Genomic DNA, 20642 nt, shown 5'->3' with positions numbered 1-20642 from the left:
TCGCTGAAAGTCAAAACATTTGTCTCAAACTGTTACTTTAACAGATTTGCAGGGAAGAAAATATGTAGAGGCTTTGTATAAATGACACTTACCCTCAACAACCAGGGAAAATCGAGGCTGTTTTTTGTATGTTATGGCTAATATTCCAATCATCTTTAATCATTTCATTTCAGTGCCTCCTTTTCACCTCTAGTGGAGTTACTACTTAGGCGATCATAACCATTTTAGCGCAAAATCAGCTGTTCTTTTACTCGGAAACAATTTAACTCATAGAATGATCATGATGAATAATCGAAATATTTTTTCATATTCTTGCCGTGTACCGCTGATCTGATGTCAATAATTTTAAATATAATATGTCAAAAGAATCGTTTCATGCCAAATCAATAAATGGACGGTGACAACTGAATGTTTTATTTTAACAAAACTTGGCCCTTTTAGAGGCTGCTATGACCTAAGTGAAAATGCATAATAATGTGTCCAACAACCTTTTTTTTTAAAAAGATATAGAATGTTGAAACTTGTAGGACGCAGGTCGTTGTAGGTGTATTCAACATATTTAGAAAAATTTGCACGACAATAATTAAATTTGTTTATGTATAATACATACAAGGATCTACCTACTGGTATAGTCAAATTTGTTGCATCTTAATTTTTTTTATAAATATTGAAAAATAAAAAGATACATTTGCATTAAAACATTCAACTTACAGTTATGTATAACAGTGTCAGAAAATCACGTTAATGCTTTTAATGCATTATGTTTACGTCATTAGATCATGTTTTCAATAAGATGGTTCACTGTTATTTCACACGACTCCACACAAAAAGTAGTAGGATTGTATAATATTAAGTTACTGTCCATTACCCAGTGCCCAGCGACCCTCAAAGTAGACTGTCGACTGAATTCTTGCCGGCCATCTCCAGAAAACAAATAAATCGCGTTTCCATGAAGGTGGCTTCTTATATTCGAATAAATAGTTATTTTGCATGGCGCAGCTGAATAGACACTTGATGTGTGCCTCGCCATTGTAATTTGTTAAACGCGCTGTTTGGTATATTTTCTGCGAAGCTCATAATTACCTTTGATATGAAATGAACTTAAACAAGACAATATGTGTGCAGGAAAGTGACATACGAAATTTACCATTTAAAAACCAGCAGTAACTATATATACCACCTGCTTTAACGATAAAAAACTCAACAATTTGTTTTTGTGTTCTTATGATTTTCACTGTAAATGTTATTTCCTTAAAAAGCTTTAACTGAGTGATGTTTTAATAGAGAAATGTGTTTTCTTTGCGGTAAGGGCTGAATTCTTAAATATTATTCAGGTGAACTGCGGCTTCATTGAGTTAATTTTTTCTTGTTAAGAAGTGATAATCTCAAAGTGACTTGGCAGTTCCTTCAAAAATAGAATGTATTCTGTGGATAATAGTCACTCCAGAGACATCGCAACTTATACTGCAGTTGATTTTTCAAAGCAAGCTACTAGTGGCATTACACTTCTTAAGATATTATTTTCAACTCATTATTCACGTTAAAAATTAAGCATCATCAGGAATAGTGCGTGACGTACTAATCACAATGCTGCCAGTAGTACAGCTCCCAGCCACTAGATGGTGTACTATTACTATCAAATAGACATTGGCTTGCACTTGTATAGCGCATGCGTAACGTAGTGTCCTTGTACTTTGTTTGTTGTTTATTTAACGCCGCTGGGAGTGGCTCAGATGATAGCTTCGATGACGGGGTAATTAGTGATAAAAAAAGCTGAAAGGGTTGTGGAAGGAAGCGACCTTGGCCCTGACATTTATCTGTAGACACTGAAGAATACTGCTCTTCATGAAGATGATTGTCTAGCCTTTCTACGATATATGTTCTTTTTACATAAGGTTCAGAGTTTATCATTATTGTATTGCAATTTTAAATATATATTTTTGGTTGGTTGTAAAAATTTAATTCAAATTAAAATATTGTCCTTTTGAAGGAAGAACATGAGTTACAAGTGCCAGAGGACACGGTGGTTGGGAACGTATTAGGACCATAATGATATTCTGTCGCCTCTGAAGTTCCAGCGACGTACAGGGATCGCTTCAGCGCCGTTTATGATTAAAATCATTGCTCTTCAGTTTTGCTGTTATTCCTAAATCTATAGACTAGCATGTTAACTGTTGTTCTATATATCTGTAAAACTTTGACTCTCAGCTTTAGGGAAGAAAAGTATTGAGGCGTTTGAGAACCTGGTGCTGAGAAACGTATGTCGACCTTGAGGCGAGTTTACACCTTGATACATGCATCAGAACTTGTATGAGAAATCAGCACTCGTATAGTATTTATGAGGCCCCCTCACTTTCACATTTCTAGGTGCATTTTGTGATTGATTTTTTACCATTGACTTGACAGGTTGCAGAACTGACCCGTGTGCGGTTTCTACATTTAATCAGCTCTTCCCAGAACAGAAGGAAATTCATTGGTGTTGATGTGCATATTCGCTGCGTGTTGTCAGAATCATAATACAAACGTGGACATTGTATTTTATTCTTGTTTTCGTATTTTGTGTCTGTGTTAGAGTGAAAAAGAACACTGTCGTTAATGAAGCTAATAAGGAGAAGCAATGTTTGGAACGTTAAAGGTACAATTTGGCTGCACGCGACAGAGACAAGCGACCGAGGCAGGCGACAGAGTTACGAGACCGAGACTGGTCGCTTCCTGTCTGCTCCCGGTACAATCGTATGAAGTATAATTACGAGCGCAAGACAAAGACAGGCGACAGAGACAAAGCACAGGAGACCGCTCTCGGACCAGTAGTGTCTCGCGACGGGCTCAGGCAGCACGTGTGTTGTTGAGTAAAATAATGGCAGAAATTAAATTTACTGTTGACCAAGATGAGCAATTGGTAGAATTAGTAGCAGAAAACCGACCACTGACCACCGACAGAAAGATCCTTCTTCGCGTCTGGTTTTGAATATTGAACTCATAGGTTTTCTTTGTTTCTTTCGCAACAAATAACACAGCAACACATCATCATCTTCTTCTTCTTCTTCTTCTTCTTCGAGTAACCTTTTTAGAAGCATTTTTGTACTCATTTTTCACAGAATATGTGCACGTATGTCTCAACAAAACAAAGAAAACAAACACTTTGCCGCATGTCTCGGTCGTCACCTCAAAAGTGTGTGGCGACAAGCTGCGATGTGTCCGTCTCCCGTCTCTGTCGCCTGCCTCGGTCGCTTGTCTCTGTCGCCTGCAGCCAAATTGTACCTTAAGTCTAAAGACTGCAGGGATGCTAACGCTCGTAAATATATTTTTAAGAAACTGGCAGTTCCTTCAATTCGACATAAAATACATCGAAGCCAAATGGCAGAATATAAAGAGAGAACTTTGTTTTAACTAGAGATATGTACCTCTACATGTATATAAATACAAACATAAGTACCTTGTACATTTATACAAGTTGTGTATGTGATTTATGCAGGTAGAAGTTTTTCCTCAGTCCCTCCAGGCAAATGCCGGGATAGTGTTAAATTAGGTCACCACCTCTTCCTTCCACATTATTTCCAATTTTCATTCGACGTTGTCTGAGCTACTGAAAAAATGTCGTTAAATAAATAAATTAGTTTTGATACATGTCTACAGATGTAACCTACGATAAAAAACAGATAAAGTAACAGAAGGATGAGTACAGTGAAATGTGGGTCTTCGTTTTATGCTGAGATGTTATAAAGGTGGTAGATGGAAGAGGATAAGATAGGCAGACCTGAAACACGAATGCGGAATTTGAGAAAAGGAAATGGATGCGAAGGAAGAGACCACTTGGGATACGCAGGTGCATATAGGGGCATAATATTAAGATGGAACCCAGGAAAATACAGGATGTTTCTTGAAATGAAACGCCACGGCCTTTCTGTGTGCCAGCGAAAGATAAAAACACTGGCAACATTTTGGGCGACAATGAAACTTCGCACCCCTCTCCCGGAAGAGTCGCAGATGCGGGGCGAGTGACTGACTGCTGGTGATGCTGACTTAAGGACGAATCCCCCCCTCCCCCACACTCCTCCATCGGGGTTTAAAAATACACGAGTCAGGAGTTATTTTTAGGGAACTGTGTGTACCGGAAGGCGCATGGCTGTCAAAGAAGCTGTGCAAATGCGAATCGCATGGAGTGAAAATTCAGAATACATTCTAGTTCGCAGCCAACAGTGTTGTTACCTAGCACATTTACTCGATTTACTTGTTTCTGTTTTCAAAATAAGACGGTCTAGACATATTAATATCATTCAGACAGTATATGGACCAAAGACACCAACGAGTACCAACTCCGTGGAGTAGAATCCTTCTTGAGAAGCTAATAGTCTGTCATTTTTTTTAATCTGAAGGTGCATCACTACGTTCACAAGAACACGCCACCGGTCTCTCAATTCCTAAGATTCGTTTTAATATCATCATTCCGTTTATGCTCAGGAATTCCGAGTTGTTTGTTATCTTCAGGGTCCGTAACCGAAATGTACGAAATTATCTCTCCTCGCGTGCTACAAGCCCTGCCAGTCTCATCCTCCTTGATTTTCTTATCATAATATCTGGTGAATAGTACAAATTGTAAAGCTCCTCACTGTGCAGTTGAATTGTTTTAATATTCTCCTGACACATTCTCTTTTCTTTGTGGTTGAGTGAATATTGACGATATTAACCTCCTCACTGAGAAGATTTATTTTTCGAATAAACTGCAATGACAATAAGCAACTGACTATACTTCTGGGGGTCGAACAAGTGCAAATGTCACTTAAGTAGTGAAGGATACGATATTTAGTGACGCCTTGTGTTGTTTTACCAAGGGGAGGCAGGCAGCGTACCAATCAAAGCAGCCGTCATAGCGGACGGAATGTTATGCCCTCGTGCCAAATGTTCAAACCCTCGAATTTGCAAGCATCGAACTTTCTGTGTCACAGATAAGTCAGCAATCGAGGAACTAGGACACACGCGGTCATTTGGAAAGAAATTGTATAAACAGCGCTTTTATTAACCACGGACGAAATACAGAAGCCATACTCAAAAAAGATTTATGAATAATGTCACATCGCTGTTTATACTGTGACCTGTTACCCTTATTACGCTCCCAGTGTATACAGAATATTATTACGTTTTTCAAATTATTTATCACGTCATTTGCACGAACTGTCTGTATTTGTAGGATTTGAAGTTCTCACGGCGGTGAGTACGAAGATGGCTGTCTTCTGGGTTGTAGCTCCATCATCAGGGCGATGAATAATGGCCCTGATGATGGAAGTAGCAAGGATCTCTGAAACGCTCGTAGACTTCTACCAGACTACACGTCGCTACAACCAGAAGACAGCCATCATCAAGGCGTTACTTGTTGGAGTAATGGTGGATCTACTTTTTAGATTCTGTTTTGTTTTACTTCGGTGTGTTTTAGTAGTCATCAGTCAGAATGTTGAATCGGTACGGGCCGGACGACTTTAGATTCCCAAGAGAACCAGGAGTGTTTTTGTTTAGTTACCAGTCCCGACCTGAAGAACCTAGAATAGCCAACTTCATACTTGCTGCAGTGAGAACGTCAATCCTTCAGACTCTTTTTATCAGCCGTCAAAATTTTCTTTCAGAATTTCCGATCCCACCTCGATGTAACGTGTCTCTCGCCTCGTAGCACTGTTATTGAAGATCTCGATTGGCTTTTTCTTACCAGACCTGATCACCGCCATTGTTTTGGGAAATTCTTAAGTCATGTTGTCAAAATTGTGCACGTAACTGACAGTTCCAGAAAGACTCTGTGTACCTGGGTAGCTATCGGAATAGACTAACCATGGCAGTGACTGAAAATATATATTAAAATTTCCTGGCAACAAACTGTGGTACAGAGGGGGAGGTGAGAAGAGAAGAGAGGATTTCTAGCGAGGTGTGGAAAATGCAACCTTCTGCAAGAGGGGAGGAAGCCTCATAATACAAACGAGTGCCTTCTGTACTATATATTTAACGTGATGTATGAAGGAAATGTAGGAGGCGTAAACAGAGTTTAGAAAACAGTATAAAAAGAATATTTTCGGAAAGGGTAAATAACTAAAGCCAGGAATATGTCATGTTAACACTTCTCCTCCTCCAACCCCGCGAGTGTGAGACGGTTTTATGGATTGTGAGGCTGAGTCAGATGCAAGCCCCAAGCTGTGTCAGTCTGGTTTCTGGATTCGACGGAGAAACACACAGGCACATAAGTTTCAAGAATATATTCAGTCATTTGTGTTCACAACATTACTTAGTGACATACCAAACGAGGAATACTCCTGTACAATGGGGATGGAGTACTTCCAGGAATGGAACCGTACAGAGGTACAACTCTTACACTTCTAAAAACGAAATAGATTAGCGTAGCTTTAGGAGGAGAAAATAGTGTATTTAATTAAACCGCTGCTGTAATTTAGAACAGAAGTTTGCTTATGTTCCGAAGTGAAGCGAAAACAACGCTTCTTTGTCTGTAAAATTGGCATCAGGCATCTAAACTATTCAATGTTTGTGGGCTTTGAAGCTTAACTGGAGCCAAAGAATACTTTTCCAAATATATTTGTCTTAAGGCGCAATTCTCCTTCTGATACGTCTACTTTTAGACTGTAACCACATTTATGTGCATAGTATCTTTGATTTATTATGTCTTTGTGGGGTTTCCCGAGTTGACCGTTTGTGCCATGTGGACAGTGTGTACGTATTTGACATGTTGTGATCTGCTGTTATAATCATTAGCCTTAAAATCTTCTTCTTTTTCTTTAGTATTTGTCCCGCTTTGGCAGGGTCAGTTATTAGCCTTAAAATCTTCTTCTTAAATATTGTAAAACTAGTATTTTATTCACCATTCAACAATGATTAAAACTGTGTTATTATTATTATTATTATTGCTCTTGTTGTCATTGTCTAAGGGAGCTTAACATCCTCTCAAGAAATAGGAGAACAAAGATGTTTTATTGTTTACTGTCATGTGGAGTCAGATTGGTTATTCGCATACCATCAAAGCAGTTACATACTATAAATTAAATAAAGTGTAGCCAGACTGTAATTTATCTGCTTATTTATCTGCTTATTTATCTCTACGTGTGTATTTAAACAATTTTGCATGTTTTTATATGATCACTTTAAGGGTGACATACGATTAAATATTTGTACATGTGATGACATACTAATACTAATTTAAAAAAAGTTAAAGCAACTGAAATAGTTGGTTAATATAAAAGATTATTGCGAATTTCTGCCCATAAAATTCGCTTCAGGCCAGTGTGCTACCAAATTGTTTTGTCTTTGTCTTTATCGTTCTGATTACATTATTTTGTAATTATTTTTCTTGTACCTTTAGGTTTCAAATCTGAAACATCGTCGCTGAACAAAAAGATGCAGATATGAAATACTAACATTAAACTTTGACATCTAAATCACCCTTAATGGAAGTCTTTATTTGTGTGATGGAAAACTACCAGGTAGTCTGAAGAATTGTATCGAATTTGAGATACATAGGGTGGCTGTAAATGTAATAAATTGTGAAGGATTAATCTCACATTATTTGTTGAATTTAGGTCATTACTGACCAATGCGAAATTTGTATGGGACAGGGGTTCTAAATTATATAAACATTTTGAAGCACGAGGTTTATTAATATTTAAAGGTAAACCATAACTCAAAGAAAACACAGCGTGAATATATTACAAAGACCAGTTAGTTAACACTGTTGAGGGCAGTAACTTTTCAAATAATCGTAAGAAACCCATAAACGCACTCCGTGGGCTAAATGCAAAGATTTTGAACGTTAATGTAGGTGCCACTTTTGTGCTTTAAAGAGTTAAGAAATTTTTTTGTAACGTCAACTAGGACATTTGGAGATTTTACGCAGTTTAAACTGAAATAAACTGGTACCTGAATTTGAGGCGTATTTTCTTGAGGGAAATATCCAATCACAACAGATTACAGCGAAAAATCTTTCAAAGTGTCAAGCATGAAGTCATAGATTGAAAAATAAATGGAAGTAGAATACTTAAAAGATGAAGCACGGTGTGGGAATCAGAAATAAAACGAATTTGAGTTTGCCAACCTAGAGGAAGAGTTTCAATGCGTTGATCTGCTTGACTTTAAGAAACGCCTGAACAGACGACCCGCTTCACTAATAAGCCGAAGAAGTTGCCGGACTAATCAGGCGACAGTCATCTCGAGCTGAATACCTATTCTGAGCCCTGCCTGCCTGGTAACCAGGATAAGAAAAACTGCAGCACTAATTAGCTGTTATTCCTAAGTCATGCCGCATGGAAAAGGGTTCAGTTGTTTCCACTGAAAATAAATGTGTAATGTCGTCAAGGCCCATAAACTCACGCTATGTATTAATTTACACCAAGAAATTTATTGAATAACAAGGACAAAGGAAAAATAAAATTACCAAGTTACGTGAATACATTCAAGTCTGTTTTAGCACATTAAATCTTGGTTTTCCAGAAAGCAGGAATTTCCTTCAAAATAAAGCGAGATACTTAAAACGAAACTTATTAAAAGTAATTCCTATTTTCTACATAGTACATCTACTTTGTTCGTGCAAAGTCGTTTGTTAATTTACCGAAACGACGACAGTGTGAATCTAAGTATTTATTTTAAGTTTTATTCACGCGAAGTAAAGAACAGGGTAACTCTATAGGCCTCTGTTCTTCTGCCACACAGAACTGTTATAGCATCTAATATTTGCTGAAATGCGACGATAAAATATAATTTGGATGCTATCTACCAGTTAGACTGGTAATCGTATCTATTGTTTGTTACTTTGTATATGATCTGTCATCACCATTTGCATGATTTTTGAGAATAGTAATGAGCTTGTTACTTAACGATGATATATCACATACCGAGATGAAATGCAGTTGTTTAAACCGAAACACTTGTTCTGTTTTTAGCAAATGCTGTTGAGGCGATGTAAAAACAGAACGGAAACGTTTCGCTTCTAGCTATCTTATTTATTTTATTAACGATTCTGTCAGTAACTCAGACCATCTAGCGTAAAATAAGATGATTGGTGAATTGGAAAAGACGTGGAAGGAAGCGGTAGTTTACTGATTTAATGTACTATCATAGCACTTTACGTGCAGGTACCGAGGAAACCATGAAATAGTCTTATCAGGATATCCGTTTTGCGGGTAACAGTTTGAACCTGAGGTCACCCGAATACGAAGCGGGAAGGCTAACCGCTCGACCGCGATGTTTCGTCTCCTCAGGCTTTGGTTTCTTAGGAGTAAATCTAAAATGCAATGTAAATAAGTATTTTCTTTGAACTCGGAAAGTCTGAAAATTATTCCTCTGGATTTGTTTTGTGATATTACGAAACCAACTGGTATAAAGTACAACGACTACAAGATGACTGTCCATAAAATTAACTTAAAAATCGAAGGATATGAATTGTGACTGTGCGAGTCTAAAGTTCTACTTAAAGAACGAGAAGTGTTATTTATTTTTATACACATTTTATGATGATTTACAGACCTACAGTTTCAAAACTTAGTATTTATTTTGTGTACATGCTTTGGTACATGAAACTGGGTTAATATTTTTTATATCCTTGTTGACATATTCAATTAAATCGCTGGTTTCTACCTCTTAATTCTATTAAACTACTTACAGTATCAGCCATCACCTTATGTCCATTGACACAAACTTTTGTTAGATGACAATGATTCTAGTTTCACTACTTGAACCGAACGAAGCGAAGTGGGTCGAGACCGTGTGTGTGTCAGTATGAACTAATGACTTTTCAAGAAGGGTGATGACACGGTCACATAGCTGACACTTACTGATGCAGCAGATCGATAAAGTTTTTCGCGAGGCTTTGTCTGAGAGGAATGTTGCTGTTTATCAACCGCGGAGAGCACGCAGAAACGTTTGCCAGTTGGAATCCTGTCAGACAGCCAGAGTTTAATGAAAAGAAAGCAAATAGTTTATAGCCTTCGCACTAACGTAACTAATGAGTGATTGAGCGATTGAGCACACCTTCTCTTGTGTGTACTTGCTGATCGGATCTCAGCTCTGCTTTCCCTTGAGACACGAGGAAGAAAAACAAAAGTTTAAGGATATCGCGATCTATCCGGAACAACTAGCACTAACAAAAAAACAAGTGAACGGTGCTCGACATATTTTTTCAAAACATTCGAAGATGACCGTCTTCTGAGATGTAGCGCCGTGTAGTCTTGTAGATACTGAGTCAAGTTTCGGGGACGCTTAACCGCATTGATACTCAGGTCGATGAGTGCAGTAGGCGTCTCTGAAACGTCAGTTAATTTCTACTAGATTACACGGCGCTACATCTCAGAAGAGAGTTATCCAGAAACTCCCCGCCTTAATAAATTTAAATCTCTTTCGAATCATTTGTTTGTCGATTACGGTTGGAATAAAGTCGACCGTATAAATGACGGGCCGCTTTTACGATTGTTAGTTCACTGCGTTCCAGCGTTTTTGGCCGCTGAACTTTTTGAATTGGAACCTCGGAGCGAGTCACTTACCAGAGGTTTGCTGGAAGGGATGGCATCAGGCCGCGCACAGTACACTCCAAATAAAATATTATCACTGTAGGAAAGTCGATTTTACTAAACTACACATCACTAGAAAATTAAAACTGCAGAGAGTATTATATAATTCTATCTTCTTCACAACTCTTCGGTCCTCTTCCAATTCTTCCACTCCTCACAGACCATCGCTTTCTGACATATCACTCGATTCATCACTGCTGTTCACTTCATTATTTTCAATTATACATATTAGTGACAAAGCATGATTAGGCGCGACCTCTTTGAAAGCGTGACGAGAGGACGCCTTAAGTGTTAAAACATCACCAAGATTTTAAAAGCGTGACCAAGCGTAACAAAGTGTGACTAGGCGTGACGTACTGTGACGGCGTGTCGTGATGTGGCCATACGTGCCGAAACGTCACGACTATTTTCAGAAGGTTGCCTAATGTAACAAACTAACCTAACCTAAACTAACTTATCATAGCCTAAACTACCCCAACCTAATCTGACCTAACCTGTCGTAACTCCATCTAACATATTGCAAATTAGCAAAAAATAACCGAGACTTGCGTAACATAACGTAAAGCGTGCCGAAACGTTAGTTAGTTACCACGATTGCCAAAGCGTGACTATGCGTGCTCAAGCGTGACAAAGCGTAACCAGACGTGATGTACTGTAAGCGGGTGAAAAATGGTGACCACAAGTGTGGAAACGTCAAAACAATTTCAAGAAGATACCAAATCTAACAAAATCTACTAAACGAAATAAACGTAACCTAACCTAACCTAACTTAACTCAAACTAATCTAACCTAACCTAACTCAAACTAACCTAACCTAACCCAACCTATCGTAACCTAGCTTACCTGTCGTCACCTCATCTAACGTGTTGAAAAGAAGCAAAATTTAACCGAGCAGTACGTATCATTACAAAATCGTTCCGAAACCTGACTTAGAGACCACGCGTGCCCAAGCGTTACAAAGCGTAACTAAGCACGACCTGCGTTCAAGCCGTGACGAGGTATCAAAAATTGAGGCGAAACGTGACGAATTTTTACAAATTGTGACCAAGCGTGACAAAGCGTGACTAGGCGTGACCTGCTATAAAGGCGTGAGGAGAAGTCAACATAGTTCTTAAAATACTACGATAATTTGGAAAATTTGTCCAAGCGTGACCATGCGTGCTAAAGCGTGACAACGTGGCTATGCGTGACTTACATTAGGGTCGTAACGAATTGCCGCTATAAGTGTTGAAAGGTCACAAAAATCTTCAAGATGATACCAAATCTACTATTCAAACTAAACCTAACCTAACTGAACCTAACCTAACCCAACATATCGTACCTAGCTTACCTGTCGTAACCTCATTCAGCGTATTAAAAAGTAGCAAAATTTAACCGAGTAGTACGTGACATTACGTAGGCGTGCCGAAACGTGACTTAGCGACCATGCGTGCCCAAGCGTGACAAAGCGTGACTAAGCGCGACCTGCGTTCAAGTCGTGACGAGGGATCACCATTTAAGTCAAACGTGACGAATTTTAACAAGCGTGACAAAGCGTGACTAGGCGTGACCTGATATAAAGGCGTGAGGAGAAGTCACCATGATTCTTAAAATAAGACGATAATTTGAAAATTTTGTGCAAGCGTGACCATGCGTGATCAAGCTTGACAATGTGTGACTAGACGTGACCCGCTGTAGGATCGTTACGATTTGGCGCTATAAGTGTCGAAAGGTAACAAAAATTTTCAAGATGATACCAAATCTATGAAAATCTACTATTCAAACTAAACCTAACCTAACCTAACCTAACCCAACCTAACTGAACCTAAAAAACCTAACCTAACCCAACATATCGTACCTAGCTTACCTGTCGTAAACTCATCCAGCTTATTGAAAAGTAGGAAACCTTAACCGAGCCTTACGTAACATTACGTAAGCGTGCCGAAACTTGACTTAGCGACCACGCGTGCCAAAGCGTGACTAAGCGCGACCTGCGTTCAAGACGTGACGAGGGATCACCAATTGAGTCAAACGTGACGAATTCTTACAAAGCGTGACCAAGCGTGACAAAGCGTGACTAGGCGTGACCTGCTATAAAGGCGTGAGGAGAAGTCGCCATAATTCTTAAAATAAGACGATAATTTGGAAATTTTGTCCAAGCGTGACCATGCGTGCTCAAGCGTGACAAAGCGTGACTAGACGTGACGTGAAGTAGGGTCGTGACGAATTGGCGCTATAAGTGTCGATAAGTCACAAAAATGTTCAAGATAATACCAAATCTATGAAAATTTACTGTTCAAACTAAACCTAATCTAACCTAACCTAACCTAACCTAACCTAACCTAACCTAACCTAACCTAACCTAACCTAACCTAACCTAACCTAACCTAACCTAACCTAACCTAACCTAACCTAACCTAACCTAACCTAACCTAACCTAACCTAACCCAACCCAACCTAACCTAACCCAACCCAACATATCGTACCTACCTTACCTGTCGTAAACTTATCCAGCGTATTGAAAAGTAGGAAACCTTAACCGAGCTGTACGTAACATTACGTAAACGTGCCGAAACGTGATTTAGCGACCACGCGTGCCCAAGCGTGACAATGCGTGACTAATCGCGACCTGCGTTCAAGACGTGACGAGGGATCACCAATTGAGTCAAACGTGACGAATTCTACAAAGCGTGACCAAGCGTGACAAAGCGTGACTAGGCGTGACCTCCTATAAAGGCGTGAGGAGAAGTCACCATAGTTCTTAAAAAAAAGACGATAATTTGAAAATTTTGCCCAAGCGTGACCATGCGTGCTCAAGCGTGACTAGACGTGACGTGCTGTAGGGTCGTGACGAATTGGTGCTATAAGTGTCGAAAAGTAACAAAAATTTTCAAGATAATAACAAATCTATGAAAATCTACTATTCAAACTAAACCTAACTAACCTAACCTAACCTAACCTAACTGAACCTAACCTAACCTAACCCAACCTAACCCAACATATCGTACCTAGCTTACCTGTCGTAACCTGATCTAACGTATTGAAAAGTAGCAAAATTTATCGGAGCAGTACGTAACATTACGTAAACGTGCCGAAACGTGATTTAGCGACCACGCGTGCCCAAGCGTGACAATGCGTGACTAAGCGCGACCTGCGTTCAAGTCGTGACGAGGGATCACCATTTGAGTCAAACGTGACGAATTTTTACAAAGCGTGACTAAGCGTGACTTGGCGTGACCTGCTATAAAGGCGTAGGGAGAAGTCACCTTAATTCTTAAAATAAGACGATAATTTGACAATTTTGTCCAAGCGTGACCATGCGTGCTCAAGCGTGACAAAGCGTGACTAGACGTGACCCGTTGTAGGGTCGTGACGATTTGGCGCTATAAGTGTCGAAAGGTTACAAAAATTTTCAAGATGATATCAAATCTATGAAAATCTACTATTCAAACTAAACCTAACCTAACCTAACTTAACCTAACCTAACCTAACCTAACCCAACCCAACCTAACCTAACTGAACCTAACCTAACCTAACCCAACATATCGTACCTAGCTTACCTGCCGTAAACTCATCCAGCGTATTGAAATGTAGCAGAATTTAACCGAGCATTACGTAACATTACGTAAGAGTGTCGAGACGTGACTTAGCGACCACGCGTGACCAAGCGTGACAAAGCGTGACTAAGCGCGACCTGCGTTCAAGTCGTGACGAGGGATCACCATTTGAGTCAAACGTGACGAATTTTTAAAAAGCGTGACCAAGCGTGACTAGGCGTGACCTGCTATAAAGGCGTGAGGAGAAGTCACCATAATTCTTAAAATAAGACGATACTTTGAAAATTTTGTCCAAGCGTGACCATGCGTGCTCAAGCGTGACAAAGCGTGACTAGACGTGACCCGTTGTAGGGTAGTGACGAATTGGCGCTATAAGTGTCGAAAAGTCACAAAACTTTTCAAGATGATAACAAATCTATGAAAATCTACTATTCAAACTAAACCTAACTTAACCTAACCTAACCTAACCTAACCCAACCTAACCCAACCTAACCTAACTGAACCTAACCTAAACTAACCCAACATATCGCACGTAGCTTACCTGTCATAACCTCAACCAGCTTACTGAAAAGTAGCAAAATTTAACCGAGCAGTACGTGATATTACGTAAGAGTGCCGAGACGTGACTTAACGACAACGCGTGACCAAGCGTGACAAAGCGTGACTAAGCGCGACCTGCGTTCAAGTCGTGACGAGGGATCACCATTTGAGTCAAACGTGACGATTTTTTACAAAGCGTGACAAAGCGTGACTAGGCGTGAGGAGAAGTCACCATAATTCTTAAAATAAGACGATAATTTGAAAATTTTGTCCAAGCGTGACCATGCGTGATCAAGCTTGACAAAGCGTGACTAGACGTGACCCGTTGTAGGGTCGTGACGAATTGGCGCTATAAGTGTCGAAAGGTAACAAAAATTTTCAAGATGATACCAAATCTATGAAAATCTACTATTCAAACTAAACCTAAACTAACCTAACCTAACCTAACCTATCCCAACCTAACCTAACTGAACCTATCCTAACCTAACCTAACTCAACATATCGTACCTAGCTTACCTGTCGTAAACTCATCCAGCGTATTGAAAAGTAGCAAACCTTAACCGAGCTGTACGTAACATTACGTAAGCGTTCCGAAACGTGACTTAGCGACCACTCGTGCCAAAGCGTGACTAAGCGCGACCTGCGTTCAAGTCGTGACGAGGGATCACAATTTGAGTCAAACTTGACGAATTTTTCTCAAAGCGTGACCAAGCGTGACAAAGCGTGACTAGGCGTGACCTGCTATAAAGGCGAGAGGAGAAGTCACTATAATTCTTAAAAAAAGACGATAATTTGAAAATTTTGTCCAAGCGTGACCATGCGTGCTCAAGCGTGACAAAGCGTGGCTAGACGTGACGTGCTGTAGGGTCGTGACGAATTGGCGCTATAAGTGTCGAAAGGTCACAAAACGTTTCAAGATGATACCAAATCTATGAAAATCTACTATTCAAACTAAACCTAACCTAACCTAACCTAACCTAACCCAACCCAACCCAACCTAACCTAACCTAACCTAACCCAACCTAACCTAATTGAACATAACCTAACCTAACCTAACCCAACATATCGTACCTAGCTTACCTGTCGTAAACTCATCCAGCGTATTGAAAAGTAGCAAATCTTAACCGAGCAGTACGTAACAATACGTAAGCGTGCCGAAACGTGACTTAGCGACCACTCGTGCCAAAGCGTAACATAGCGTGACAAAGCGTGACTAAGCGCGACCTGCGTTCAAGTCGTGACGAGGGATCACCAATTGAGTCAAACGTGACGAATTTTTACAAAACGTGACCAAGCGTGACAAAGCGTGACTAGGCGTGACCTGCTATAAAGGCGTGAGGAGGAGTCACCATAATTTTTAAAATAAGACGATAATTTGAAAATTTTGTCCAAGCGTGACCATGCGTGCTCAAGCGTAACAAAACGTGACTAAACGTGACCTGCGTTCTTGTCGTACCAGCGATTACCATTTATGTCGATACGTGACGAAGATTTACAAAGCGTGACCAAGGGTGACAAAGCATGACTAGACGTGACTTACTGTAACGTCGTGACGAATTGTGGCCGTAAGTGTTAAAACGTCACAACAATTTTCAAAAAACAGATGCTCGACGTTCTTTATTTTATATGTTGTGTTCTTGCTTGCAACCCATTGTTTTACATCTGCCCAAATAAATTCAATGGAGTTTAAATAAGGATTATACTGCGGAAGTCTCAGCACAGTACGTTCTTTGTCTGCTAAAATCTGATCACTCACATAATATTTGTGCTCTGACTAATTTAATTTGATTAAATCGTACAGTTGAGCTTTCAACACGCTGTCACAAAATGGGATGTTTATTTCCAATAGCCAGGCTTTCATTTGGTCCATCCTTGATTAAGACGTCGGTGGTTTGCCTGTCTGAGAGTTGTAATACGAGGCGTTATCAATGACCAGAAAGGAGATTAGAACGAACAGGTGGCATGTTGTTAATACAGCACAGTCACAAAACAACAATTATTAGGTTTCTACATTGCTGCACTGACTCAGACTGTACTGACCGACGAAAACTCCTCCCTCCCTCCCTTCCTTCCTTCTTTCCTCACTTCCTTCCTTGAGTGGTCCGCATACTGGGCACTCCCTACAAGGTCAGCGGCCATAATCGGTGGATCCAGTTCTACCACACATGCCGCCTATAGCGAGCGGTTGAGGCTTTGTAGCAGAGTTTCTTTGCAGGACTCGAGATCCGTTTAGTACAAGTCTCAGAGGAGAAAACATGAAAAGGATCACGCGTCCTGAATTGTCCTTTCTTGCTGCTGCAAATACAGTATTCTGTTATAAGTTGTGCTCAAAGACCAGTTTACACTTCTCCATGTAAAAACAGATACTACCATAAATTTGTACAATTTTAATTATGTGTATTTATTGGATTTTTAATTTATAATGTTCTGTTATAGTACCATGCATAATTTGACTTTTTTTACAGGGGTGTATCCCACATTATTAAACACTATTTCCTAGAAATTTATTGGAATTCCTGACTAAACGATTGTGTCTGCTCTTACATCAGACTAAAAACTAACCGTCCGTAACTCCAAGCATGGAAGCTATAAATAAAATTGTCTTATTATTTAGTGTTTCTCTATTGACAGGAAGCTATTCAAGCATGAGATATTCTTGAAATGTTCCGTTTAGTTTACAAGGTGATTTCGGGTGAAAACCGCAATAAAAATACAGCTGGATCTCAAATTATCTGCTATTTAGCCAACGCATCCAACCTCAGAGCTGACATGTTGCATGTGAAAGATATTTGGCTGCGATCGTGACACAGGACTGTTTATTCGAGGTATCAGCTCGTAAAATGTTCCAAAATAAGAAACGAAAAGTCCTCTTACTAGGTCAAGAAGAGACTTGATTTAAACTAAACGACTAAGCGACTAAAAAATATATACTTCCGAAATATCGAACAGAGTACTTTCAATACTAAAAGGTTAAAGGAAAAATAAAAATGAAAACTGTAGTAGAAGTTAGTGCGTATCGCCAGGAATATTTTGAAATGTCTCATATTTGTTTCAGACTCATGTCGTAAGAAGTGAAAGGTAATTTTGTAATATAATGCACAAAATCTGCGATGTAAGAGGTACATTGTAAATGCAGAACATACATTTTCTATTCATATGTATTTATTGTTTTAGTTCATTAAAAATTATAGAACATTTAAAAACAACAAAAAATGAAATAATGGCAGGCACTTCTAATCAGGAATGAAAATTTGCGAGGTTTATAAACTATAGATTCAAGTTGCAATGTTGCAGATTAATATTTTAATTACTACATTTACAACATCTTCGAATCGAATCGTATTGTGTATGTTTTTATGATACGTGGCTTAATTCCCCACACATCAGCTAAATACAAGAGTAACTTTGTCGGTATTTTTTTAAGGAACAGTGGTCTGCACGGGTATTTTGCGATTACAGATACATAATTTCTATAGTAGGTAATGTGTTGCTGTACCTCTGAAAGAATCCCTTTAAAATATAGACATAACATTTACTTCAAAACTTTCTTCTTCCCTGATTTTGTTACTTTGTGATGGTGGAGGCAGCAAGCACCTCTGAAACGTCGTTAAAGTTCTACCAGACTTCAAGGCACAACATCCGAGAATACAGCCATTTTCGTTGATCGTATTTTATTCATTCCACGATTCATATTTACGCCTAGGTCTCCAAAATTGTCTTTTTCCTTGTCTCCTCTCCAGTTCCCACCTGTTTGCTGATCTTTCGTCGTCAAAGATCAGTTTCCATCTATTTTGAACAACTAATAACTGCAAATCATATCAACGTTTTAGAGGTCCTGGCTATCTCTATCATTAGGGCGATAAGTTAACTTGCTTAACTTGTACCATATTACGCGGCTCTACAACCAAAAAGACAGCCTTCTTCATACTCGTCGCCGTGAAGACTTAAGACCCTAATAACGGCAAAGTTCAATTATAACAGACTTGGATTTATAGATATTGTCCATTTATAATAACAAATAAACGTATCCTTAAATATTAATATTTTATACTCATTTCGCCATTACTTTTCAGCATAACATTACATAGTCATATATAACACGTTTAGTGTACGTATGTCCTTGTGCCTTTGAGTTTGGGGACAGAAAAATTCTGTGAATCTGATTTGACGTTTTAAGCTTAATGCCAGCATTTACGATAGCCAAGAAGTAGGATCCTGTCTGCTACAAACTGAGTGGGTATGATTGTGATGGAGAATTGCCTGCACTACACCCCATGGCCAGTTGAAATTTACAGGAGCAGACCAGTTTAAAAATAGATTTAAAAACTTCTCGTCCATGCGTTTCGTCTCTCGCCTCGACATGAAAAAGTAAATGGTACACCTATTAGTTTGTTTAGTTCAGTGTCTTTAGTTACAAAAATAACGAGTCTGTTTGTAACGTCAAGATAGTAAAATGTCTTACCTTTGCTGCATGAAAATAACTTATTATGCTTTAACAAATAACACGGTTTTAAGAAACTGTATTGAAGAAGCGAATTTTCTTCTATTTTATCATTACAAAATTAATATTGAAGTACGAAATTATCTATTCAAATTCGAAGCAGAAATTAATATCACGCATATAAATAATATGATGGGCAAAATCCCGAGTCAGTTCCATTTACCTCCTATGTTCCAGTCAGTTTCCTCAAGTTAAATTTGAATGTTATCATCTCTTCCCTCGACTTCTAAATGGCCGTTTTTCAAGAAGTTTCCTAAAATTCAGTAGCCATTCTGTTCCTTGAACATTGATTTTCATATTATCCCCATGAAATATCCCAAGTTGTCTCTTTCCTTGAGGTTTTCCTACATACATTTTGTATGGAGTTCTTATCTTCCACACATCTTATAATCCTTAATTTAGTCACTCTAACAATATTTTGCGAAGATCACAATTTACGAAGCTCTTCATTTCCCTGATTTCTCCATCTTCCTGCTCACTTTGTTCATCTGAGATCCAAATATTCTTCTCAGTACACCTTTATTAAGTATTCTCAATGTAGGTTCTTCCCCAGTTTCAGACCTTTCTAAAATAATGAAAGTTATACATAGACCTAACTGTGTACAGTTTAATTAATCTGCTAAAAACACATGTAGTACTTGTCAATACTACTTCCTCTCCATTGTACTGGTTTACATACACTTGAAGTTTGTTTCGATATTTAACTTGTAGCTAGTCAGTTCGACCCGAAACGTTGAGCATTGTTTCAAAATAACCCATTCCTTGGCACGGTAGGTAGTGAAAAATTCAAATAGGCATATTAGTACGCAGATGTATCACTTCTTCTAATGATGTATTATTATAAACATTAACCTACATGCATAGTGCATGTCGTTAGAACGCACTCAGTACATCGTGACTGGTTACGTTAAGCAATGTACTAGCTGTTCAAGGAGCAAACTATTCTCAGAGGCTGGAGGATGTTTGGGGCTCAAGGCTTATCGGCTACAGTGGTGAAAATAACGTTATAGTATATTTCTAATGCAATAACTTAACTAAACTGAACAAGCCTACTGTAATAAAGTGTGTGTGTGTGTGTGTGTGTGTGTGTGTGTGTAATTATATTCTGAATCGAGGACATGATCTTTAGTAGGATTTGAGGTTTTCACGGTCGTGAATACGAAAATTGCTGTCTTCTGGGCTGTAGCGTCGTATAGTTTGGTATAAGTTTTGCAGCGTTTCAGAGGAAATTTCTGCTTACATTATCAGGACGTTGATGGAGACAGCAAGCACCTCTGAAACTTCGGTAAACTTCTACCAGACTGCATGATTTTACCGCCCAGAAATAGTTATCTTCTACATGGTCTTTATTTATCACCCGGAATTGTTACCAAATTAATAGAATAGGCCCGTTGAAATAGAAGACAGGATGATTTCTTTCATTTCTTCATTCTTTAGCACCTTATTCCTTTCCTTTTGTACCAAAATATCTTTCCCCCGTTTTTTCTTTACTCATCAGCCGTGCTACATTATTTAAAC

At 38.9% G+C, this 20642-nt stretch overlaps 1 protein-coding gene across 12 annotated transcripts in view; it reads left to right on the top strand.

Annotated features, from left to right (window-relative positions):
* tmod (tropomodulin) overlaps nt 1–20642 on the top strand; it is a 78831-nt gene that overhangs the window by 19093 nt on the left and 39096 nt on the right. For 11 of the 12 annotated variants that reach the window (XM_022063408.2, XM_022063421.2, XM_022063426.2 and 8 more), the window contains exon 1: nt 6167–6339. The exons of the other annotated variant lie outside the window; for it this stretch is intronic. In XM_022063408.2, the coding sequence (XP_021919100.2) occupies nt 6301–6339 (39 nt within the window). In that variant the 5' untranslated portion in view covers nt 6167–6300. Of the gene's footprint in view, nt 1–6166; nt 6340–20642 lie in introns of those variants that run through there. 12 annotated transcript variants of the gene reach the window in all.

The sequence above is a fragment of the Zootermopsis nevadensis genome, unplaced genomic scaffold, assembly GCF_977971745.1.
Source record: "Zootermopsis nevadensis isolate Lab colony 2312 unplaced genomic scaffold, Znev_1.0 Znev_ptg000001l, whole genome shotgun sequence".
NCBI lineage: Eukaryota > Metazoa > Arthropoda > Insecta > Blattodea > Termopsidae > Zootermopsis > Zootermopsis nevadensis.
The sequence above is the reverse complement of the archived record's forward strand: the minus strand, read 5'-3'. Positions and strand labels throughout refer to the sequence as shown.